This window comes from Mus musculus, chromosome 9 (assembly GCF_000001635.26).
Source record: "Mus musculus strain C57BL/6J chromosome 9, GRCm38.p6 C57BL/6J".
NCBI classification, from domain to species: domain Eukaryota; kingdom Metazoa; phylum Chordata; class Mammalia; order Rodentia; family Muridae; genus Mus; species Mus musculus.
The window spans coordinates 51,818,729-51,844,734 of NC_000075.6; the positions used below are offsets into that span (position 1 = coordinate 51,818,729).

General features: G+C 42.1%; 1 protein-coding gene and 1 long non-coding RNA gene across 2 annotated transcripts in view; one reads left to right on the forward strand and one right to left on the reverse strand.

Annotated features, from left to right (window-relative positions):
- Positions 1–26,006, forward strand: part of Arhgap20 (Rho GTPase activating protein 20) — an 87,709-nt gene that overhangs the window by 53,378 nt on the left and 8,325 nt on the right. The window contains exons 4-12 of the mRNA NM_175535.4: positions 2,435–2,584; positions 6,165–6,206; positions 7,111–7,195; positions 8,108–8,185; positions 10,602–10,668; positions 12,911–13,099; positions 20,070–20,248; positions 21,666–21,827; positions 24,938–25,047. Coding sequence (NP_780744.2) covers positions 2,435–2,584; positions 6,165–6,206; positions 7,111–7,195; positions 8,108–8,185; positions 10,602–10,668; positions 12,911–13,099; positions 20,070–20,248; positions 21,666–21,827; positions 24,938–25,047 — 1,062 coding nt within the window. The remainder of the gene's footprint in view (positions 1–2,434; positions 2,585–6,164; positions 6,207–7,110; positions 7,196–8,107; positions 8,186–10,601; positions 10,669–12,910; positions 13,100–20,069; positions 20,249–21,665; positions 21,828–24,937; positions 25,048–26,006) is intronic.
- Arhgap20os (Rho GTPase activating protein 20, opposite strand) overlaps positions 20,765–26,006 on the reverse strand; it is a 36,393-nt gene continuing 31,151 nt past the window's right edge. The window contains exons 2-4 of the long non-coding RNA NR_033560.1: positions 23,912–23,974; positions 22,211–22,317; positions 20,765–21,895 (exon numbers count right to left, since the gene is read on the reverse strand). This is a non-coding gene — a long non-coding RNA (Rho GTPase activating protein 20, opposite strand). The remainder of the gene's footprint in view (positions 21,896–22,210; positions 22,318–23,911; positions 23,975–26,006) is intronic.

The following is a 26,006-nucleotide window of genomic DNA, read 5'->3' on the forward strand; positions in this document are numbered from 1 at the left end:
CTGAAGCCTCCACCCTTATGGGAAGGGATGTGAGAGCTTGCATCCTTATATGTGTGTGAAGAGTTGATGATAGTGCCCAATGCTCAGAGCAAAACTTAGGTGCTAGAGTAGGAAGTAGAAGATAAGGGAGTGTGTTGTGTACATAGTTGGGGTAAAGAATTATTAAAGGATGAAAAGCAGCTAATCTTTAAATACCTTGAAAGGATGAACTAAATAAATAACAGATTCCTCTGAAACATAGCTGCTTAAAACTACCAGCATTTCGTTCAGTTTGAATCAGGACTCGAGAGTATTTAAGAGGGTAGCTATGGCTCAATGGCCCTCCAGACCCTGAGGCTTGACTGGAGGATTCACTTGCAAGCTAGCATCATGAGTTTCTCCCTTCCTTTGCTCTCCTCCAGTAGTACATCTCACAACATGTCACCTGCCTCCTTTACACTGAAAAGTCTTTCAGATCTGTTAACACCAACATGTCTGACCTGTGCTACTGGCTACACAGACCAACCTGCGAATGGTATAGAATACACTATTCACAGTAGTGTATCAGGAAGCAGAGACTACTGGGGGGTGGGGAGGGGCCCTCTGGAAGGCTGGAATCACTAAACTACACTAGAGTTTGAAATCAATTTTTAGATTCAATTGAGGAGTGCCATCATGTGATACATATCTTTGAAATATTTATTCATCATAAAGAGCTGGTTGTAGGAAAATCAAAAGAGTAGAAACAAGGTGACAGACAGGATGATGCTGTAGTGGCCCTGGAAGGAGACAGTGAGGGCTTTGCCTGGGGGAAATGGCAGTTATAGACTTATTGGGATGTTGGGTTTACACCTTAGGGGTACCCAAGAAGATTCTCTTCCTGTTCAACACTAGCTGTCGGGACAGCTAACAGAAAGGCTGTGGCTGCAGAGCTTGCTCCGTTCTGCTTCCTTGTTATTTATAGGACACCAACAAGGGTCAGACCACTCTTAACAGATTCATTCTCTGCAAAGTGATTCTCAGTCACTAGAGAAAAGTAAACGCTTGTTAACTCTACACTAAGTTATGGTGCGTCAGAAAAATAAGACTTGGACCAAGCTAGGTATTCATTTGGCAAAAGTAAGTTTAATCCAAGAGGTGTGCTTATGGCAGTAAGAGCGAAAAATTTGATAGAACCTGTTAGTGATTAATCCAAAGGCTTTACTTTTCAGAACCCTTTTGAGTTGAATAATATGTCCCTTGTTGTAAAAATAGAAATTGAAGTGATACTCCAGAACTATTAAGTTAGTGACTGGCTGAGCCTCTATGTGAACTCCCTGCTATGTGAAGCCTATGGCTACTCTGTCGCTCTTGGCCCTTGGAGGAAGGACAGGGTGGTAGCCAGATGACTTCATTTGCTGAAATAACTGAGTGCAGCCCTTAGTATTTAGTTTCCTTTCACATCACTCCTTCAAAGTCCTTGAAGGACCACTATAAATCTCACTTGAGCTTTATAACCTCTGTAGTAGATGGCTTTGGGGGGCTCCTGTCCGCATGCTGTATCTTTGATTTTCATTGCAGCTTTTATGTTCCCAAATGGTTCTAAATGCTACGTGAGCCATTTCCCTGGGCTAGGAGAGCCATTTCCCTGGGCATTCCCTTCATAGTTCCCACTGCCCTCTAACTACTTATGTCTCACAGCTACCATGAGTATTAAATATATCATTTAGGTTAGAATACGTTGTGCCTCCATGTCAAGGGTCTGAGGATGACTAGGAAGATATTGCCAGACACAGTCACAGCCCACTAAAGAACTCAGTACCTCAGTCCCCAGAGCTGACCACTAGCTGTGTTAGCCCTCCCCACTGCTTTTGTCTGTTTTGTTGTTGCTGTCTAGTTTAGGTTCTGTTTTTAGGTTACAGTTTTTCAGTGTTTGCAAGAATATACTAGAAAATGATTGGGGATAAAAACAAACAAACAAACAAAAAAAAACACTTAAGTGAAATTTAAGGTAATCTGTGTTTCTGAAACCACAAAGTCTTAACAACCATTCTATTGAAAGCTTATCAATTCCTCTAACTCCTAACATGGAAGTACTTAACATTTTATAAAGCATGTCTTTGTGTATATATGTTGAAGTAATTTTAAAAATAAGCAAATTGCTGATATTTTGTCACAAAAATAAATTTAAGTTGGGTTTTGACCCCAGTGTAGTGCTCCCCCTATGGAAAAGGGCAGTTTATAGATATTTTCTGCCTCTGCTGCGGGCATGAGAACCAAGCCTTCCCAAACGTTTCAAAGGCCTGGGTAGCCGTCCACGGTACAGTCTGCTGACTCAGGAACTGGAGACGGGAACAATAAGACTTTCTTAGCCCACAATGGGTAGAAACTGCCCTCGCAGGACAAACACAGATCCTCCTGTAAAACTCAAGAAACAAAATAACAAGAGCATCTGTTTTGGTTTCTGTCTTGCTAGATATAACAACAACTTTAAGATAAAGAATAAAATAAGACTAACTGACATGTGGACAGCTAGCTGTGTGGAGGAAGTGGGAGAAGGCAACATGAATGCTCAGAAGTCCTTTGTCCTGGGCTGGCCCACCGTGAACTTTGTGGCTACTTTCAGGTAAGAGCCAAGGTTTGTCCTCGGTTTACCAGGGTCAGCTACTGTTAACAATGTCTAGGACAAAGAGATGTGGTTTTGCCAGCTTCATGCCTAATGTTTAAGGAAAATGTGATTATGCATCGAGTAATTCTTCCTTTGCCCATAAAATCCTTCAAATGGCTGACTTTTCATGTGAAGACTATTTCATTAAAATGTGTAAAAATTAGTGATAAATATTGGGGATTAGAAGGGCAATTCACCTTGGGCTAGCTGTTGGTTTTTAAAAAAAAAAAAAAGTTTTATGGAGACAACTGGTAGGAAAGTAATTTATGAGGTTGTGGAAGTAGAATTGGTTGGTCCATCTGGGAACCCTCTATTCTTAATGGCTAGGGGTTTGTTTGAAATATTGAGACATGAAGTTGATCAGTCTTTTTGAACCACAAAAAAGGCCACTTCACTGTTAATAAACCAGCAGAGTTAAGTTTAAATATTGGGTCATTTTGAATAATATTTGAATAACTTGTTTACTCTCAATTTTAAAAAAGTTTTTTGTTATACAGATGACGTGTCAAAGTACTTTGTTTGCTAAGTTCTGATTAGCTATCTATAGAGATATGGTAATCAGAAGCATATTTCTTCTTTTAAAGTGTTTAGTTTCCTAAAACGAATTCCGAGTCTGTGTGACTACAGAGTGTGTCTTTCAGTCTGACATGGTTATTTGACGGCCTGGCTCTGTGATTTTGAACGACTGTACACCAACTCCAGCACTCATTTTCCCTTTAACAATTCTAGTGTTCATCACACTCACAGGAAGCACCAATCTACTCCAGGCGTCATTCTGGAGCTCGACTGCTAAACCTTTCCACATTGTTCTCTGTAAATCGGGAGCAGGCCCGTCAGGCCGTGCCTTGCCGTGCACTGTGGTGCACTGAGGACCTGATGCAGGGCCTGTTCAGAAGCAGCACGTTTGTGTCATCCTCTGTATCTCTTCCTGTCCGTGACAGATCTCTAAAGATAGTGTCCCTTCCCAATGTTTAATCAGCTTGGTAAAAGGAAGCAATCCACCCATGGGGCTGACCATGTGCTACCAAGAATCTCCACTCTTTGTAAGAGGGATGAAATATGGGACCATTTTGCTTGGGCAAAGCATAGTTCTTTAACCACTTGATGAAGGCTAATATCCCCAGTAATGTCATACAAATGCCACATGTGTCTCAATATATGTTGATAAGAGCAATTCACTTCTGTAGTATTTATTCACATCCCTCCCAACAAAATACACACACACACACACACACACACACACACACACACACACACACATATATATATATATATATATATATATATATATACACACACACACATAAAATCATAAATATCTGTCAAATCCTGGAAAATCCCAGACTCCCTAGCCACTCCTCCTCAAATCTGCCAAAGGAAAACATAGACTAAGAAATTACTATAGACCTTCCCTAAGGTGACACAGTCCCTAAAGGCCATGTGTGGCCCGGTTTTGGTTATTGGTAAATGGCAGCAGTTCCTGGTTCTGTGCCTTGTGACTGTGATAACAACAGCACAGAAGCAGCAACTGGCTGGCAAATTTCAGGAATTTACTGTTCTCTGTATAACTTTTTGGGAAACAATTTTTCCAAGCTAAGTATCTTTCAAAAAATAAATTATTGAGGTCTGCCTGTAGTATTTAAAAAAAAAAAATGCAGTCTTAATACCGGGCTGCCCTGTAGATAACTGCTTATCTGCTTAAAACTCAGAGCAGTACAGAAACAGCAACTACCAGGGGCTTCTGGAGAATTGGAAGACTAGGGAGAGGTTTTAACTCTTGAATGAAGGCACCGACACTCCGTGGGTTCCTGTTTTTTCAAGGCTCTTGCTTGTTGTAGGGCCAAGTAACTAAAACTCACAAAACCTCACTGTCTCTGTGGAATTAAGCTGAGTACAGCCAGCCACAGGTATCGGGCGTGAAAGAGGACATACAAAGTAGCTCACACCTTATTATAATATTTACACAAATTGCCCAAAGGGGCAACACCCCTCCTGTGCCACTGGGAAGCAGGATCCTGAGAATCAAGGCCAGAAATGGGGTAAAGGGGGACTTCTAATTTCATAGCATGGGTACTAGAACTTTTTTTTCTAAATCAAGATTCTGTGTAACTGAATCTAAACAATCTCTAGGGGGAGGAGTACACAAAGGAAGGGGCTGGAGAGATGGCTCAGTGGTCAGGAATAGCTGCTCTTTCGGGGGATCCCAGTTTAGTTCCCAACACCCACGTCAGATGGCTCACAACTGCCTCTATTTCCAGACAACCCAATGCCCTCTTCCAGCCTCTGTGGTATCCCACATACATGTGCCATATAGTCACACAAACATACACACATAAAGTTTTTAAACCAAAAAGCTGTAAGAAAGATGGCGAGGAAGAACTGTGGAAATTTTGTTCCAATAATGCATAAATATACTTTCTGATTACCAACCCTGAATATACTTTCTAATTACCAACCCTGAAAGTTTGTTTTGAAGACAGTTAAGCAACGACGTTACAACAAATTACAAATATGTATTACACATTTTCTTGAATAAGAAATGTTTTTCCAACTTCTGTATAGAGATGAGAAATATTTTTAAAGTTGTGACAGGCAGGATCATATAAGAAGAAATTAGATGAATGTTTAACTTTAACCATCAGCAGTGGCAATAGAAACATATTTAATTGTACATACATCCATATTAATCAAAATGTTTTTGCACTTAAAATAAGTTTGCTTTGAGCAAATCTACTAAATTCCTGCTGTTTTGCCTTGTGTATAGGAGATGAAAAAAAAAGTTTCCTTTCCTGACAATAGACTGGTTCCTGGGCCTAGCATTTCTGCCCATCCGCCAAAACTCTCTTTCATCTCAATATTAAGCTTTTATTAAGTATTTTATTAAGTAATAATATTATACTTTGTGAGGTTTTGTTTTGGTTTGGTTTGGTTTTTGGTTTTTCAAGACAGTGTTTCTCTGTGTAGTCCTGGCTGTCCTGGAACTCACTTTGTAGACCAGGCTGGCCTTGAACTCAGAACTCCACCTGCCTCTGCCTCCCAAGTGCTGGGATTAAAGGAGTGCGCCACCACTGCCCGGCTTTACTTTGTGTTTTTATAAATGACAATTTTAGCTGGAAAACAGCACTTGGAGAGGATAATTAACCCAGCTTCTCAGGTATAAAAACTGCAGCTTCGGATAAGTGGCTTGCCATGATGCTCTAGCTTGCATGCAGTTGTTTCAATTCCAAATCAGATATTCTTTCCACCAAGGGACCCCCCTCCCCTGTGACCTAATGCCACTGGTGAGCGAGCAGTAACACATTAAAAACAGCCTGCCTCTGATCCACCTGAGTGAGTTTAATAAAGTGACACTGGACTGTGATCATTCCCAGGGCCTGCAGCATCTTCTAAGCAGCGGTGTGAAGCCCGCACTGTATGTGCACAGCTACATTTGTAACAACAGGCTGTCGGTATAGTCACCTGAAGTGGCGGGCTTTAAAATGTTGGCATTAATATTTCACACGGCTTTTTTTTCCTCTTCCATTTTCTCTGATTGCAGTTCTCCAGAACAAAAGGACAAATGGCTGTCTCTCCTTCAGAGGTATGTTCCAGTTCACACAGTTTTGATGTTGTCGTTAACCTGTTTAAACCAAACATGTTACTGCCAAATATGCCCCAGGGGTGCACCTTTCTTCTTGAATGGAAACTGACATTTGTCTGCTAAAAATAACCTACGGTTCAGATTGTACACCAGCTAGAACATAGTATAAATAGTATTCTCTCACTACAAGTACTTTTTTCTAGGAAGGAGGAGAACACTGGGGTCTGATTAGATCCCATTAGAAAGGAAGGAATTACCAGTATCTTCTCTGTCTGATGTCTCCAAGCTATGAGCCAGTCATTTCTTCATAGAGCATTTCAAGTCCCCATAACTGCAAGGATTTATTCAGAGCACCTCAGTGTAGGGTTATGATCCCTACCATTGCCTGTACTGAATAAAACAACCAACATAGGCTTACCACTTACAGGCAGAGTTCTTCCCTCTTTTCTTTCCTCTCCTCGTCCCACCCCATGGATAATAATCAAGATTTACACCATGCTTAGCAGCTAAATGGGAGTGAGTTCATTGTACAGTATAGTATGTGGTCGGGTACTTGCCAGCAAGGTAAAAGGCCTGTTCAGAGGAGACAGGAAGGCTCTGAGAACAAACCGTCACTTAGAGGTACCTTCACCTGGTCCCTCCTCCAACATCAGTTGACATGGATATCCCATTCTTTGGCGAGTTCCATGCCTAATATCAATTTTTTTCTCTTTTATATAATCTGATTCGGCTGAGTTTTACCTGTATCCTTAAAAAAAGAAAAATGAGAAAAGAGAACATTTAAGTATATTGACAATGTTATCAAGATAGGTTTGGTTTTTTTTTTTTTGTTTTGTTTTTTTTAATGAGCTATTAGTGAATCTCATTTGACTCAGTGTTGTTTTGGATTATCACATTTGATTAGATACATCGCTCTAGAAAAGGAGAAAGACTACCCGAAGAGCATCCCCCTCAAAATCTTTGCCAAGGACATTGGAAACTGTGCCTATGTAAGTGTTTCTAAGCCAGTAAACGAAATCCAAGGTCCCTGTATAAGAGCAAAAACATTGTGGATGAAAAAGGAGACAGGCAGGCTGAAAGACTGTGCGTGTGTCCTATAGAAGGCAGGCATTTAGAGGTCCTGTGGTGGGGGTGTGCATCTATATGTATCTTTAAATGCATGAAAGTCAAGTTCTGGAGAGAATGGAAAAAGGGACATTCCTGCAGTATTTAACATGTAGCCCTGGATAGAACATTGCTGGTCAGAAATCTCTTCTCGGGGCATGAATACTTGTCTGGGTCCTTTCAGGAACAACTGCAGACTCTTGCAGTGAAGCCACAGGAAGAATTGGCTGCTAGTATTCACCAGCTCTTCCCAACTTGCCAGTTCTTCGGTTGGGTGGTTTTGAAAGTGTTTTCATTCTTTGAGTTCTTATGAATGAAATCCCCGAGATCAGGGAACAGATCTGAATGATATGACATCATCTAGGAATCGCCATGTTCCTATGGTAAACATTCAGCCTTTAGCCCCAGTTATGGGGACTTTCTTGGCTGAAATTGTAGCCCAAGAGCTGAGCTTGTTATCAACTGTGAACAGGATGGGAAGGGGCCTTCTTATGATGCTGTGGGCTGTAGACTACACAGCAGCTCTCTGTAACAGACACCTTGTGAGCACAAATGTAGTTCATGAGAATTATGTTTTAATTTGCTTTTAAAAAGTTAACTATTCTGACCAACTCCTAAAAGCCAGACCTTACTGCTTGAAGAAAACATTCAAAATTTTGGGCTAAGAAACTACCTATCTCCTTCAGTAAAATAGAAGAAACTAAGACAAAACAGACAAAGATCTACTGTATTTCTGCTTGCTTAAAAATGGTGAACTCTTCATTTATGACTACGTTTTTCTATTTCTCTCCCTACAGTTTAAAACTATAACAGTGATGAATTCAGACACAGCGAGTGAAGTTATCAACATGTCACTGCAAATGTTAGGAATAACTGTAAGTTACCTCTCCTCTATTGTCTTCCTTTTGAAACATGTTCCTGCTGTGTAACCCAGGTTGGCCTTGAACCTTGAATGTGATTTTTTTTGCCTCCGCCACCAAGATACTCCTTAAACTTTGATATTTTGATTTCAAAAATAATACATGGTAATTCAGATGTAAGTATAGTCCCTTGCATTACAACACAACCAATAACAAAGTTACATTTGTCCCCAGCCCCAAATGTAGAAAACAGGAAAGTTCCTATGTTAGCACGATGAATGGGTGCTGTCTATTTTAACACTACTGTGACCCAAAGACCATAATGGTTAAAGTAGAACTTTAGAGTAATAATACACATTTTATTATATGTCCTATGTACATTCACAAAAATCTGGTGAAAATTGCAGGAGAGAGTTTTAACTTCTGCTACTCCCTCCTTCTGTTCCACCTTGACCTTCAGATACTGTTTTTATTCTAAGACTCAATCTAAGGACAATTACCAGGTCTCAAGGCTTTGCTTTGCTGTATACTTTTGCATTCATACTGACTGGCTTCAAGTCCCGAAAAAGACATCTGGTTCCTCTTAAGAATCAGTAAATAAAAGCACAGCTTTGAATTCTGCCATGGATTTGAAGGCCTTACTGTCCTTGCTGTGTCAGTCTGTCTCGCTTTTAACCTGACCCTTTGTTTTCTGGGGTGAGTTTGTGAAATGTTGTTAATGGAAATGATTGGAATATTGAGATTGAGGTCAGGGGGAGAACTGGACAGCTTCTCCCTTGGTCCCCCTGCTAGCACCCCGCAAAGAACCCTTCTATTAACAGGGAGACTTCAGAAGAATGGAAAGTAAGAAAAAGTAAGAAAAAGCATTTGTGAGGTTATTTTTAAACACCCTGCAATATGAGCCATAGAGATGGCTCTGTTGTACAGGTGCATGATGCCAAGCCTGATGACCTGAGTCTCATCCCTAAGACCCACTTGGTACAAAGAAAGAACTGACCCCTGGAAGTTTTCCTCTGAACACCACGTGTATTCTGTCATGCTGCTATAGTGTGTGTGTGTGTGTGTGTGTGTGTGTGTGTGTGTGTGTATGTGTGTGTTCTTGCACATGTGCATGTACACACAGAGTTAATAAATGTGATAAATATTTAAAGCTAGGCTGTGGTATAACAGATAGAATGAAGATAGACACACCATTACTGTGTCTATTTAGGTTCGCTCTTATCCAGTGCTGCTAAGCCCATTAATGACTCCAGGCAACCAAAATCTGGGATAAAATAAGTAAAAGTTAGTAATATGATTGAAATAGAATTAAATTTTATACACAGAGTAAAGTGGGGCTTTCTGCATTGCTATCTAACCTGCACAAACACAGTGCATAGTTTTAGGCTAGGAAGGAAGATGAACCACCCCGATGTATTTTCTTAGGCTTCCTTAAAAGCTGATCTGCTCAGGTTCAAAAGAAAAATAGAAGTTGAGACTATTTGATGACACCCATGCTAAGAGATATCTGACAGCGTTGTCTAAAATGTATTTTTATTAGATTGTTCCTCTCTGTCTAAAGGACAAAGTGGAGGCTAAGTGATCTTTGTGTGCCTGCTCATGTGGCCAGGCGCAATCTATACGACATGTACAGTAGCCAGGACCCTGACTTTTAATTGCAAGTTAAAGGCAGGACAGTGAAATGCTTCTAACAGACTCAAATATTTCTATTATGGCTGTGTATAAGAATTCTGCCGTATCCCTCCTGGAGGATTCAGCAAAGTCCACATAATTAGTATTTCTTTCAAGTGGGATTTATAGTTTTGTTAGATTATAATTCTACTAATAAATACTTTGTTTTCCATGATTGGGCCTATTCTGTAGGAGAATTCTTAACCCTGTGTCCCCAGGACTGGATGGAGTTGTTCAAAGTGAAGTCCATCCAACCAGCTATCCATTTCTAGAAAGCCCCTTGGTCAGTCTGCTCAGAGCCCACTGAGCTAAATAAATAGGCAGCCTCTGAGATTGACGTTATAGTCTCATAGACAGAAAGGTTGTCTGGCAGGGGTACATTAGACGCTATGTCCAGTATTCTCTGAGACGACGAGGGGATCTCAGAAGTTAGGATCAGCCATTTAGAACCAGGAAGTATATTCTTCCCTTGTCGAAGGCCTTTCTTAGACTTTCACACTCTGTGGGCCACTGATAGGAAGGTCTGATCCCACTGCAGTTTGCAGATCCCCAGTCAGCTCAGGGGCTGTGGGAATGAGGGGACCAACAATGATGGATCCTGGTTTTGAATAGGATATGGTTGTAGGAATGAGTACTACTACCCCGCCCAAGCCAGATGCACCCGTGAATCTAAAGAGCGGAAAATGCCCCAAACTCCCTCCTCACTCAAGTACCTAACATGAAGGATTTGTTTTGATTTTTTTAATCCTTTTATCTCAAGGGCTCTGAGAGAGATTACCAACTGTGGGTAAATTCTGGAAAAGAAGCGGCACCGTACCCACTCATTGGTGAGTGTCTGTCAAAGTCTAAGATAACCTCACATTGCTTTGGCTCTACGGTCTTAAGCCTAAATGTTACTGTATCGGGTGTTTACTATGAACCAGACAATGGGATCGTTTCTCTCGGGCTGCTAATGATTACAGTCAGACAATAGACATTCTCCTCTTGGTATTTTTACTTTACAAGCAGATCTTACCAAGCCTTTTATGATGGGGTATCTTCTTCATGAGAGAGCAGTGCACATTGAAATTCCTCTCGCTCCATGCACACGTCTGGTTTTCAGCATCTTGAATTGCCACTTGTCTTTCCTACTTTAATACCAGGGTTGCCTCAATACCTAGAGTACTGTGAGTGGTACAGTGGTGTACTGTCACCCACCCCTGAGTACATAACATCTGCTCTCTCCCAGAATTCCCTTAGCATCAGAGGAAGTGACACTAACACATTTTGACTCCTGAGAGTCTTCACTGACTCGCTAAACAACTAGTGTATATTCCCCTTACCATTTCTCCAGGCCAAAGTTCCATTTGTTTTTAGGATTTTTTTTTTCCTTTTTTGCCTGGGAGACAATGTCCAGACTGGCCTGAAATTCAAATTCCTGCTGTTTTGAGGAATTAGCGAGAAGTAAATTTTAACTTACCTTATTTCCACTATTTATTTGAAAGTATTTTCTGGTTAGTAATTCCACTTTGTAATTAACAGAAATATGGTAATTAAAATAAATTCTGGTATCTGTTTCAGCTCCCCAAATGATAACCATAACAACAGTTAGCAATTTTAGAGTGCCGCCTGCCTGTTGGAGGCTGTGCAGCATGCGCCCGTGCGAGGTCACTCTGGGATGGTTGAGTATTTCAAGTGATCTTAGGAATTGAAAACAAACTTATCTAGAAAATGCTTGTATATTCTGCCATGCAGAAAATAGGACGCTGTCATGCCATGCTGAAGGCAAAGCCAGTTTCCTCAGACAGGTTTGGTTTTAAACGTCATTTATGCAAAAGCGAATAGGCAACAAGAAGATATCGTTTAAAAAATGACAAATAATTTTATTACGTTAGAACTAAGACCGTAACTCTTAGGCACAGAGCCACTTTCAACTTCACTGAAAACCACAACTCTAAACTGTGCAATGAAAAAACTTCTGACTTACAAAGCAGTGTGGATTAGTGGCCCATTGTTTTTCAAGGTTACTTTTGAATTATGCTGGTATGGAGGTCTTCTTGCCTTAGTCTTTAGAGGTTTCTGTAATGTGTGTAAATGTCAATAACACATTTGCTTTTTATGCCTGTGTCAAGTGCAAAGGAAGGGTTTGCTGAGTTACATTCAGTGAGTCTAAGTGAAAACATGCTGTCTTGGCTTTAAAAATCTGCAGCATGGCAGGATAAAAGGACTGAACCACACCCATGATTTACCTGGAGAACTAACCAACAAAAACTGGGTTAAGGTCAGATGTCCATGCTCTGGTTTGTCAATTCGTTGTTGCATCTGTATCTGTATTCTGAACCCACTACAGTTTCCTTTAGATTGTTCCCTAGGAATACCAGTCCCAGGGCTGCTGAACAACTAATTCTGCAACCAACAATAAGCAAATGTTTTTTTTTTTTTTTATACAGATGTGCTAGATAACAGGGTGAATCTTTGGGAAATGTGCGGGGATGAGACATGGACTCTGTAGCCTAGGTCCTATCTCACTTTCAGTCTGGCTGGCACCCAGGCTGGGCTCAAACTCAGAGCGATACTCCTGTCTCAGCTTCCCAAGTGTTGATATTTCAGGCATGAGCCACCACACCTACATATTAAGTGTATATTCAGGAATGCAAACTTTTGTTGAGGAAGGCTCTATGGGGTGCGAGGGCTCACCAATCAATGGCTAGGTTGGAGTAATCTTTACCAGGCAGGCTTCTTTGTCCTCATTTTTAGAAGCTCTTAGATATTCTTGATGCAAACGTAGAAAAGGTCAATTATGCAACCCACAAACCGATGTCTACAGTCATTCTAAGGAATCTTTTGAAGAGTTTTTTTTCCCTCCGCTTACCCTTCACCTGCTGTGAGACAACCTCTCAGATTTGGTAGAGCCACCTGCAATATGCAGAGGCCCCGGCTGCAGACTGGGCACATGGATCTCTCACTGAACAAAAGCATTCTTTATCCCAGATGGCCCAGGTGTAAGTCACAGTGCGCTCCGGTTTGCAGCACTCGCCCGAGGTACTCGCCCAGCCTGAAGTCTGCATTTGGATTTTCTTCTTCTTGTAGGACACGAGTATCCTTATGGAATTAAAATGAGCCACCTCCGAGACACTGCCCTTCTGACGCAGGGATCAAGAGACTCTGCCAGCCCATCCCAGCTCCAAGAGCCTTTCCTCATGGAGCAGCTGCCCCGCGAGATGCAATGCCAGTTCATCCTGAAACCTACCCGCCTGGCGACAGCCCAGCAACTGAGCGGTGAGTTGCTCCCCCTCCTTCCTAGAACCCCCCCTTTCAGCAAAAGCTCGCATTCCCGGACACAAAGGCAAAGACCCAACTTCCACCCAGATGAACCTGCAAATATGAATTTTCAAGAGAAGAAAACAGAATTTTGGAAGATGGTTCTGTAAACTAGCTGTAGGTGTTAACTGACCTATACTCAGAACAGGAGGCCAGAATCTGCCCCTTCTTCCCTTGCCAGTCTTCCCCCTTCAACCTTCTGCCCACTGCAGAGTCAAGGCTTGGGCGATGCTGCAGGTGCATCAATGCCCTCTTTGTATGGTAATACACTCCACTGTGTGTTCTAAATGATCACGTTATAAAAGGGAGCCTGTCCATCGTGGATGTCAGAAGACCATGATGCCCTGACCGGGAGGGATCCCGGCCCTGATAACTGTGTGAAGACTAATATGATTTCTGCCGAGGTCTCCCCTTAGCCTACTGATCTACCATGAATTCCCTGTGAGCAAAGCTGCCTCACTGCTACCCTATAATAAAGGCTGTATTATGGCAGCTGTGGTGTTCAACAGAAGAGCATTATAGTTTGCCCTGACCCAAGCTTGCACTAAAGAGCTCAGTCTGAAGCAAGACTGTATTAAACAAGAGAAAATTGAGACCAGAAAGTCTAAGGGTGATAGGAAATGGATACTGTACTTCTACGTCTGCCTTGGTCAGCTGATCCAGCGGATAGTGACATTGCCTTCTGCAGACTAACTCCGGGAGTAAGATTTAAAGAGAGGCCACCCACCCTCCCTCCACAGGACAGATTTTTGGCATCAGCTGGGTGCCAGATGAAGCACTTCATTTTCATTTTCTCCATTTCTAACCGTGTTGCTAAATGACCCTGCTTTAAGAAAAATGTGTGTTTAGTTATCCAAACTTAGAGGGACGTAGTAATGAATACTCATTATACAAAAAGGTTTTCCCGCTTTAAGTGTTTGACAAACTCAGTGTTCATCCCATTAAGTTCTGAGGTTTTATTGGGCTAAAAGAAATAAAGGTGGGGGGGGGGTGTTGTTGCAACAGCTTTTGCTCCTTAAGTTTATCCGATCTGTAAGCCCATATTTCTTCCTCTCACCTCCCGATTCTACTCCGTATTCCTTTCCCTCACCTACCCAGTCTACCGCTTTCTCACACATCTCCCGCTTGTGTTTGCCTGCTTCTGTATCCATACATTCAGTTAGCACCATCTCTCTCACAGATGACTTGAGCTCTCATCCCCACTCACTTCACTACATGCCCAGCACAGTCCCGACTCCAGATGTCTGCTGAGCACTTTGAAGAACCCGTACAGCAGAAGGGCAGAGTGGCATCGTCACTAATGACCAACCCCAGACATTCATTCATCCTGGCTGGGCAATCTGATCACCTGTCTCATGCACACCTCCACACACACGTCAGCCCTGCCAGTGCCTGGTGACCTGGCCCCAGATGTTACAGCTCACTGCAGTCCGAGCAGACATCAGCTGTGCAAATGTACTTAAATCTGTACCCTCGTTTTCCCTCCTATAACAGTAAACTGGGTTTGGGGTTCCAAGGCTGCTTGGGCACATCTTTGGGTTATTTTGAGGTGCTGCTTTGGAAAGATCCTTGATTTTATCCCCTAAAATGAGAAGGCCAGATGCTGGTCTGGAGAATCTGAGTATCCGGTAAATACTTACTGGATGAATGAACAAGTTAATGGGCCTTTTAGTAGATGAATGAAAAATTCCCATAGGAATTTAAGGGAGCCAAGGGAAATGATAGTCCGACTCTTCTACCTTTAAACTCATGATTTTCAAGTTTGTTATTTCATCACAGTAATTACTTGGGGTTTTGTCCGCTCTATCCATTGACTTGCATTCTCTTGTTTTCTATTGGAAATACAGATGGTGCTTGCATCCTTGATGCTCAGGGTAAATGGAGGAAGAGTGTAGTTAAGGCCTCTGCTCTGGATCATAGGAGTCACCTTCCCTGCAGCAGCCTCGACTCACTCAGCTCTGTAGTTTCTCAGTGTTTGGTACATAGATTTCCGTGGAGAGTGCCTTCTCGGAACTTCCTGGCTTTTTCTGTAAGGGGCCCAATAGTAAAAAGTATTGCCAATGAAATTCTGAAAAGTATTTAGAGGATACATGAGAGAAGCAATCTCCACAGATTTCTTATCGATAGAGTTTATAAATCAAACTCAGTGTCTGCAGATGAAGAGATGAATTTGGGGGAAAGACATAGCATTTTGCTTTAGAATTTGAAGTTCTTGATCCAATCACAGAAATTGAACACAAGTGTTTCTATGACTTTTATATTTTAACTTAAAACATTTCACACAGCTAAGTGTAGCTAAATACTGATGCCATTATTAAAAATGCATTTTAATTGTGCCTATCTCTCTCTTGCATTACATTTGTAGAATTTTATTAGATTCTTCTTTTGGCAACTGCCTCTTAGCATTTCACTGTAAACCAGTCACCTCACCCAGATTGTTACATGGGTTTTGAAATGTGGAAATTTTCTTTGCTCTACATCAAAAGTTAGTGAGGAAGGGAGGGAGAATACTGCTGGAATTCGGGTGCACTTATAACTTCTAATTGTTCCAAAGTGTTCTCAGAATGGCTTTACTGTGATTGTTTCATATCTTACAATTTTAGATTAGAGCCAGGTGTGGTGGTACACATCTGTAATCCCAGCACTCTGGATTCTGAGGCAGGAGAATTACAAGTTAAGAATGTTACGATAAAGCCAGATGGCAGTGGCACATGCCTCTAATTTCAGCACTCAGGAGGCAGAGGCAGGTGGATCTCTGTGAGTTTGAGACCAGCCTGGTCTACACAGCGAGTTCCAGAGCAGCCAGGGCCTACACACAGAAACCCTGTCCTGAAAAACAAACAAAAGAATGTTACAGAAAAGCATCTAGATGAAATTATCGGGCTCCGTATGATGGTATTCCTGCTATCCAGCAGTTTTTACCTCGCACTTAGCATTTTAATGAATCCTTGATTGATAGATGAGCTTCCTCGGACTACATGTGCTATTGTGAAGCATAGGACAGTAGAAATTAACCCCCCCCCCCATGCTGGCTGCCCTACTGTGTGTTGCCTGTTAACATGAATTCTCGTGAAACAGACCCCTGACCACCACCACACCTGGTAGAAGCACTGTCAGTGCTCTGCCTGCCTCTGCCACTCTATTTCCATGTGGTCCAGTTCATCACTGGTATAAATCAGACTTTAAAAAAGAAACTCTCGAGGGTAAGGCAGGATTGCTACAAGTTTGAGGCAAGCCTGGACTATAGAGCAGGACACCATGTCAAACAAATAAAACACTACTCCATCTTCACTCTTTCTCACCACCTTCCATCACAGCTGTTATCAGCCTAGAAGCCTGACCTAGAAAGTCTCAGCACATATTTTAAGTGTATAGAATGTGCCTGTATTTGCCAAGTGCACAGGACTCTTAGATCCACAGAACTTAAAATTGTAAATTGCTTAGTTCCAGTTTACCATGGTCTGTCGTGTAGAAAATATCTGATTTGTCAAGGAGATAATATTTTATGCTGCCTGGTTAAAATCAGCCATAATTAGTCACAAAACTGTTTATCTACATTACTGAGAGGGGGCTCCTCTAGTTAAGAAAAATATCTCCTTCTCAGGAAATTAAGGTAAAAGTGATAGAAGTCTAGGGAGATGGCTCAGGTGTTAGAAGCACTGGCTGCTCTTCCAGAGGACCCAAGTTCAATTCCCAGCACCCACATTAACAGCTTACAACTGTATGCCAGTTCCAGGAGATCTGACACCCTCGCGCAGACATACATGCAGGCAAAACACCAATGCACATAAAAATAAATAAATCTTTTTTTTTAAAGATAAAGAATTGAGGTCTAGCCAAGGCTATATTCATGAAATTGTGTTGTACCTGCCACCCAAAAGGAGTAGGGGTTGGTTAAAACTGGCTTTAAATACCTAAATTATGAAAACTCACGAATTTTAAGCTTTTTGGATTAAGTTTCTATTATGAAAGAACCTTTAAATTTTAGTCTTAAGGAAGTAAACCAAACGTTTAAAGAGTAAATAAAATAAACGTTCCTCTAGATCTAGAAAAAAATTCCTGAGATTTATCCTCGGGGTGATTAGTCTCTAACGAGCCCCATCTACTGTATTGGAAGGTTCCAGATATAAAAATTAAACTTATTCACACTCAGTACCTAAATGTCACTCCTGGCAAACCTTTGTCCCTTCTAGAAGATCATTACCCCTACTGTGCCTCTTACCTGTATCCTGTGTAACACCTAAAGATCAGCTGTGTCACTAGACCTTGAGAACATGCATCCCGAGGCTTTTGCTCAGTGGAAGACACAGCAGGAGGTGAATAAAGATGGCCCCGCTTAGTTGCAGCCAGAGTGAGACTCTGGGTGAGCAGTTTTGGTGGGAAGTGTGACCTGAACCACACCTTCAGATCCAGGGCTAGCCTGAAGGTGAACTGACCTTCATAGAAGACGGTAGAACGCAGACACCCCTTCGTGCCCTGTTGCCCGCATGCATGTGCTACTCTTTGGGGGAAATACTTAATTGTATGGCCAGAAGGGATTTTCAAGTTAAAGTTAAAGCTTTTCGGTTAACAACTGTTATTCTTTAACCATGAAGTTGTATAAATTAATATTTTTAGTATTAAGCTTTGTCATGTAAACATGGGAAGGATCTAGGAAGGCTAAATTTACACATTGTTTACTGTGTGTTTACCCTTGTGGCTTTGGTTATTACGATTATTAATAATCAGTAGTAGTAGTATTGGCAATTGCATCTTTTGGTGTCAGCCTTTGCCATTTAAAAAGAAAAAGTAGTAGGGCTAGAGAGATGGCTCAGCAGTTAAGAGCACTGACTGCTCTTCCAGAGGTCCTGAGTTCAATTCCCAGCAACCACATGGTGACTCATAACCTTCTGCAATGGAATTCAATGCCCTCTTCTGGTGTGTCTCAAGACAGCTACAGTATAGTTATATACATAAAGTAAATTAATAATTCTTAAAAAAAATAAAAGGAAAGAAGTATGCACTGAAATGCTGCAAAAATAATAATAAGCATCAGTGTTTCCTCAACCCCAGGGAACCTGACGCCTCTCGCTAATTTTATGCACAACAAACAGTATGACTGACACTAAAAATATTTAGGTACATGATTCAATTTTGACTTTATCCTCCCTCTACGCTCATAGGATAACTGGGTATGTAATTTGGTGATAGATCATTCTTACGTGTGTGAAGGCTAAAACCAAATATGAGAGTTTTGTAAAAATAGGTTAGGAGGTACAAACCAGACAGAAAAATTGTCATTCATGCTCTACAGACATTTGCGTGGTTTGATGGGCAAATTCCTCCCTGGATTTAAGGCAGGATTGGCTCCCTTTCCTGCTTCTTTCTGTTTGGAATGGAAGTTAGATCCCAGCAGGAAGGAAGGACTATATTTGAGCAGAATGACGATCATCTTTCATGGCTGCACACTTAACAGCTGTCAAACCCATGGAAAATGAGTACAAGAGATGCCCTCTGCCAGGATGGTATCAGGATGGCTTTAATAGCCCACAACCATGCTCCTAGGTAAAGTTAAGGAAATAGGAAAATCTAAATGGATGTGGGAACCTGAAGTTTAAGTAGGCTCCTGACTCCACTGTCAAGAGAACTTCACACCTCCTTGTGGTTCCTGCTTACAGGAGCAACAAGATAAGTACGGGCGATGGTTCATGGTCAAGATGCCGTTTAGGAAAACGTTGCTCATTCATTTAGCATTCCCCAATTTGGCTCAAGCAGATTATTCTGAGGAAAGAACACGTTGAGTTACTTTATAACCAAGTGATTGATACAAGGGAGTCTTTGAAATTAGTATTTGGTACTGCTGACTATATCTTCCGTGGATTGTTTCCTGTCCAGTGTCAGTCAGCAGAACATCATAGCTAAATAGAAAGGCCGTGTGGTGGTGTTTAGTGTCCAGTCCTCTGTGCTTTCCCTGGAGACAGGCAGTTTCTGGATGTCAAGGCTCTCCAAAGCTCATTTCTGCTGAACCTTCATCAAGTGGTTTCGAATCTGCATCACAAGTGCTTGCTTTGGGTATTCGCCAGAGATTTGAGCTCTTTGTGCCAGTGACACCGTGGCTGCGGCTCCCTCTGTCTTAGTTCCCTCAGATCTCCCAGCCGATCCATACAAGTCTCTTTCCAGATGTCTCCACCCCACCACCCTGGGCCCTGGGGAGCCTCACTAGTCTGCACCATGCTGCCTTAAACACACCTTTTGAAATTGCATATTGAAAAGGACAGATTGACGATTTCCCAGTTACCAAGAAGACCTCAGCTTCCTGTCTCTGTTCCTGGTCCCATGATACATCAGAAAACAAAGCAGTCTTTGTTTCTAGAAAAACAAAAGTAACCCCTCTTCCTTCTCCCTTTTCTTCTTTTATCATGTCCTCCCCTTCCCTCTCCCTTCTCTTTTACTCACCATTTAATGGTAACCTAATTCACTCTTCCACTTTAATATATGCCTGACTCATCTTTTAAATTCACAGCATATGTTGACATGAAGTACTATCTGCTTCAAGCTGTTATAGTTCAATGAGAAAAGGATGTTTGTTTGTTATACAGTGTTAGGGTTGGAACTCAGGGTCTTGTGTAAGACAGTCAGGCACCCTACGATGGAAGGACACCTCCAGCCTAGGAAATGTAAACCCTTCCCTAGGTTTTAAATGTTAGTGTCAAGGCTCAGGTCAGCAAGCAATGCAATGTCTTACCCCAGAAAGGGGTAGAAGAAACCAAACACCAGATTCTTCCTTAATTTGCCAAATATTTGCAAGAGACTTTCATAGCTAGCATGGTTGGTAACAAGGGACCTCCATCTGCACTTCTGAGATAGTGTAATAAATAAACTACAAACTGGAAACTCTAGAAATAAGACTGAATGAATCACAAGTCTCCCTCCTGCTCTCGCTTCTTAGATTCCAGCCAGAAGACATTTAAAAGGAGGCGCTCTATCATCAACTGGGCTTTTTGGCGGGGTTCTAGCACACACCTGGACAACCTGCCCATGTCACCAACATCCCCTATGCCAGGACAGCTCTTTGGAGTTTCTTTACCAGATCTTTGTGAGAACGACAATCTGCCAAAGCCTATCTTGGTGAGTGTCACTTGGGTCTGGAAACCAACGGGAAAGGTCATTTGTGAAGGGCACATGCTGCCGGGCAAATATGCCCCCAAAATGGAAAGATTATAAACACCTCCTGGCTTTAGCTAAGACCCTCTATCCTCACTTCAAAATCTAAAAGTCAGACTTCATCATAGCAGAATCTTCAGGAAATGTAGTCAAAAGAGACAATAGAGTTGACCCACCCAAATTGGTGTGCTATGTCATCAGACGATCCCCAGATCCAGCCTTCAGCTCTTTTCTTCTGAAAGCCTTGTCCAACTGTGTTTTAAGCCTTTAAGAACTAGTTTATTTTTTTTCACATATTTAAGCGTCAAGCTATATTCTCTGGTATTTAGTGTTTGTGCACAGAATGGAATGTAAAATAACTGCTGGGTTCATACTGTCTGATAGATAAAAGAGCCACTAGTAAGTAGGGTTTGTTCCCTGTCCAGCATCCCCACAAGCAGTCTGCCCCACTACACTCTGGGAGGGACCTCACTCTCTCATACATCCATAAATGCCAGGCACTGTGGCAGACGCTTTATTATCTTGTTCATCCTCCAGAGTAAAGTTTACAGGTACTTATCATCACCCTTACTTTATGAATTTAAAAGTAAAACACGGACCCTAACTCAGATTGCACAGGAAATCGGCTTCCAGATCTTATGGATTGCTTGTCTCCACACACCATTGTCTTCTATACTGGATGCAGAAGACACGCAGATAGAAAGCAAATTTGGAGAACGCTTAAACTCTATTCTCTGAAGTTTTTAAGATTGCATGCCTATTAACTATACTCAGCAGGTTATACAATAAATGTTGTGATCGTACATTTTCTTAGACCAGGTCCTAGCTCCATGGCCTCCGATGATAACAACTCTATGTTCTAAAAATGTCATTTGACGTGCCTTACCGAAACAGCAAGTTTGCCTACCTGCTGCAGAACCCTCTGGGTGGCAGTGCCAAGGCTCATGTTTGTGAATAGTTCTCCTCTGGAAGAGAATGTCTCCGAGTCTGAGTTCACTACGCTTTGCTTCCAAGGTGAACCAGTGTGTCATTGGTACTGCTCAGGCTAATAAGAAGTGAAGTCGGATCCAGAGCCCGATTCCCTTGCAAGCCAGTGCGCATGTGTCTCTGTTTTGGTGTATATGTATTCGGTGGGGGTGGGGTGGGGGTTGAGACATGATTTTAGTGGGAGAACAATATTATGTCATCAACTGTCCAATAAAGAAAATCTGTTGTAGGTTTAAAAAAAAAATGCCATTTGAATCCTTCTAGCCATCCGTCCAGCTCCAGTCCTTCGGTGTATACACCCCGGCCTTCTGAGTGCCTCAGAAGGCCAGCACCTGCTCCTGTGCTGGCGTGTGTAAAGCACCCACTTTAGTGTATTTCCTCCGCTTCCTTGCAGGATATGCTTTCCTTCCTTAACCAAAAAGGCCCCCTCACAAAAGGCATCTTCAGGCAGTCGGCCAACATGAAATCTTGCAGAGAGCTAAAGGAGAAACTGAATTCTGGAATCGAAGTCCACCTTGACTGTGAATCCATCTTTGTGATAGCATCTGTGTTGAAGGTAGGGAAGGCTTAACCAACGTGGACCCCAGCCTTTAGCTCCAGATGTAAAATCCATTCCATTTATTTCTGTGTGCAAAGAACCAGGACAGATTTAGAATCGATATTTTTTTAAACAAACAAACATTTCACAGAGCAGCCTTGGACTTTGAAGGCCACCCCACTGATGGGACACAATAGCTCATCATCACTATTAGCACCTCAGACACAAAAGCAAACTTGAGTGAAACGGTGTACCACCATCAGAACACACAGAGGGCGTTTTACCACAACCAACATCCAACTTTCCCAAGATCCTCGAAGTGTTTTCAAACCCAAACGAGAGTTTTGTGCTTGCCATGATATGGAGAGGAGTTGCTTGTGCCACCTAAAATCCCATGTTACCTGTAACTACTCGTGCACTCTGTTCTAAACGGAGAGAGCGGGGATGGCTGGGCCTTCTGCCACAGAAATTTCTAACATCATCTCTTCGTCACATTCTTAGAAACGTCCTAGGATTTTGAAAGCAGAAACAAGTGAGCTGTGAGCAGAACTTTTGACCATAGTGACAGTTTTTGCAGACTTGCCCCAGACTTCCATTTCCCAGAGGGTTTGTGATATACTGAACCAGGGGTAGACAAGGCCCCAGTCTCACCTGAGGACCTGAAGCTAAGGAAAATATGGTGGACAGGGCTTGTCTTCCCCTGCCCCAGAGATTGGCCAGCTGCAGATCAGGTCAACACCATGACTTGTAAGAACTCATGTGTTTCTTGATGCGCCATGTTTAAACTCTGCTATGGGCTTTGGCAGAGACAAATACCACTCCAGAGAATGAGCCAGGGCCATCTGATCTGTTGTGTAGGCTTTAATTACTCTTCAGTGCAGGATACACCATTCAGATACGTGGTAAGCTAACCAGGTAGATATATCAGATACAAACACATGCCATCAGCTTTGCCTCATCTCGTAGAAATGTCTCAGAGGTTCTCACTCTCCTTAATTTAGGCAGGCACAGCCCATGTTGTAAAAGCAGTCCCTAGCTTTCTACTTTACAGTACCACACTTCTTAAAATCCTCTGCTAAATTATTGAGACTGTTCCAAAGAAGCACGGTCTTAACTATACCAAAGCAAGCAAAAGGGAAAAAAGCAACTGAATAATCGAAGACTCTGGCTAAATGGATTCCGTATAACTGAAGTCTTATCACTGTGTAACTTTTTTTTTATTATTCCCATCTATTTCATTTGCTTTTAGGGAGAAAGACAAAGCTTGAGCCCTCATTCCCTTTTTCCTGTACATAGCTTTCTTTAGAAAATAGTCTGAAGTCACTTAAATATTTCTTTCATTTTTTTTTAACTTACCTAGTTTTGCTTGAATACAACTTTTGTTCTCCATACTATGACTGGTCAGAAATAACTCAGGATAGTATGACTCTGGCCCTTTCTCCCTGCAGGGAAGCTCCAGAGACTCATCTCACATGACCCAGAAAGTCCTGTCAGCTTGGGCTCTGATGTTGAAGGGAAGAATTTCATTGAGCACTGCAAGGCATTGTAATTCAGAGAGGGCTCCCCTCCTCCTCAGCTGGGGGGTTACATTTCATAACCTGCGGTTCCAGCCGTGGGAGAGTGCCCTGTCACGGCAAGTTATCACTAACCCACTTCTGAAATAACAGAGCTCACCAGTGGTAACTGCCTGGTAAGGTGACGCTGCAGATGCACCTGACCCGAAATTATGAACAGCAGTGGCAACTTTTGTGAGGGTATATCCGAGTCACAAGTGACTAGGTACATTTATGATGGAATCACAAAATCAGAGGAAGGTAGAAAACAGCCAACCTTTCTTACCCACCCACCCCAAAAAAATGAAGAGGAGGAGAAAAAAGTAGGCAGCACAGCTACAGAGGTTTTTAGTTATCTGGTTATGGTTGACACCTCCCTAATCCTCTATCAGCTTCCCATGGGATACTTTGTAACAGCTCAGTAATTGCCTCCACTGTGTCGACCTACACTTTACATTGCTGTATATGCCGAGGGGGCAAGAGCCTGTCCCTGCCCTAGTGGAACCCATAAGAAGTAAGAATTCTGCAGAACTAGCTAATTTTTCTTACCTTAATACGTTATCACAGCTTCTGTGGTAGAGAAGCACCGGGCTTCGAGGTGACTTTTATTCTCTGCAGAGATAATGAGCACAACTTTAAAATGCCTAATTCCAGACTTTCACCTGTGTCTGTGGCATAACCAAGCACTAGTGAAGGTAGCCAGCCATTTCACTAACCTGAGTTCTCCCTGTCTAGTACTGACTGGGTTGGGATCAGACTGCGAACCTGGCCTGGTTGGTGCTGTTCCAAAAGGGACACAGATAGGTGGCCAAAAACCAGTGCCCACTGCTCTAATATAAGGACCAAATTCAGTTCATCTTTTAAGCTTTTTTTTTGTTTTGTTTTGTAAACAGAGACTCCAAAACAGCAATCATCTGTGACTATATCCTGTTTATGCCATGGTCTGGTTTTTCTACACCCATCCCCACTTGTGGTCTTAGCAGAAAAGAGAACATAACACGGATATATGCGTTTATATACATGTGAGGCGCATGATGCTAGCCCTACCCAGCTATTAGACATTTTCTTCCCCTTGAACACACAAGCACCTTCTTTTCATGGGGAATACAAGAATAAGCCAAGTACCTTCATGTCGTTGTGCACCAACACTGGAAAATAATGTTCTAAGGTCATGGCCACTTGCTTGACTCATTTCTATATCCCAATACACCCAGCAGTGCATATAGCACTTGTGAATAAGTACACATGGAGGGATGGGATAAGTGATTGCCACGTTACAAACTTCTTAGATAACAAAGGAAGGAGGAGGATTTGAGGTGGCAGACTGCCAGGTCCCATCGTGCTAGCTGCCAAAATGCCTACTACAGGCCAGAAACTTCAGCAGAATAGGGTGCCTTTTTTTTTAACAGCAGTCCAGAATTGAATATCCCGGTCAGTCCTTAGAAAAATGTCAACTCATGAGCTTCCATTCACACAACTCAGTGGAGAGTTGACAGGGGAGGTTTTTTTTTTTTTTTAACACATAATTTGCATAAGAATCTTTCAAATATTGGGGTTTTTTTTCCCTTCATCTAGGATTTTCTGAGAAATATCCCAGAAAGTATCTTTTCATCAGATCTATATGATCACTGGGTCTGTGTAATGGATCAAGGAAATGATGAAGAAAAAATAAATATAATTCAAAGGTAATGATTTAAGTATGAAATATATGTTAAAATACTTTTAAGTTTTTCTCTTAAAATATCAGTTGTGTTTCTTTGATTTTAAAACTTAGTGTGTGTGTGTGTGTGTGTGTGTGTGTGTGTGTGTGTGTGTGTGTGCGCGCACGCGTGCATGTGCATACAACTTAGAAGTCACTTCTCTCCTTCCACCATGCAGGTTCTAGGGACCGAACTCGGGCTACCAGCCTAGTCAGCAATAGCCCCTAAAGTAGTTTTTCATTTCCTTATCCTCTTTCTCAGTACTGGGAATCAAACCGGGGGCCTTGTGCATGTCAGACAAGCACTTTGCCACTGAGCCATACCCCAAGCCTTTTCTCCCCAGTCTTAATTTGTATACCCTCTACCTCTATTTATCTGTATCTGAGAGGAGCTGAAATTTGTTAGCCCATTGGATGCTGGGTCTTCCTGTAGAGGAAGCATCTACCCCACTAGATGACACTCTATGTATTCATTTGGTGACTGGAGCAATGTAGAGAACATGACCTATCCCCTTCAGGAAGCCCGGTAGAGTAGATATGTGAAGTAGATGTGGCTAACAGTAGAAAACCATTGCTATAAAAAGTATTTGTTGAGTTTGATGAGGGTACTTATAGGAAGGCAGCTAGCTTCTTGAGAGGAAAGGAGGTTTACAGAGTCTCAGGCTCTTAATAAAGAATGTAGTGCCTCATACCTGTCACCCCAGCACTCGGGAGACTGACACAGGAGCATTACTACCAAGTACAGTATCACATTCGTCTACAGTGTAAGACAAGAAACAACAACAAAGAACCTGCTGTATTTAAAGCCATCCAGGAAGATTCCTCATAGAACTCATTACCTCATGTTCCCGAGTATTTCCTACATTGTAAAAGAATACGTAGTGTGCATTAGTGCACATTAGAAAAATGAAATATTTCTGGTTTATGAAGATCTTGGATCCCAAA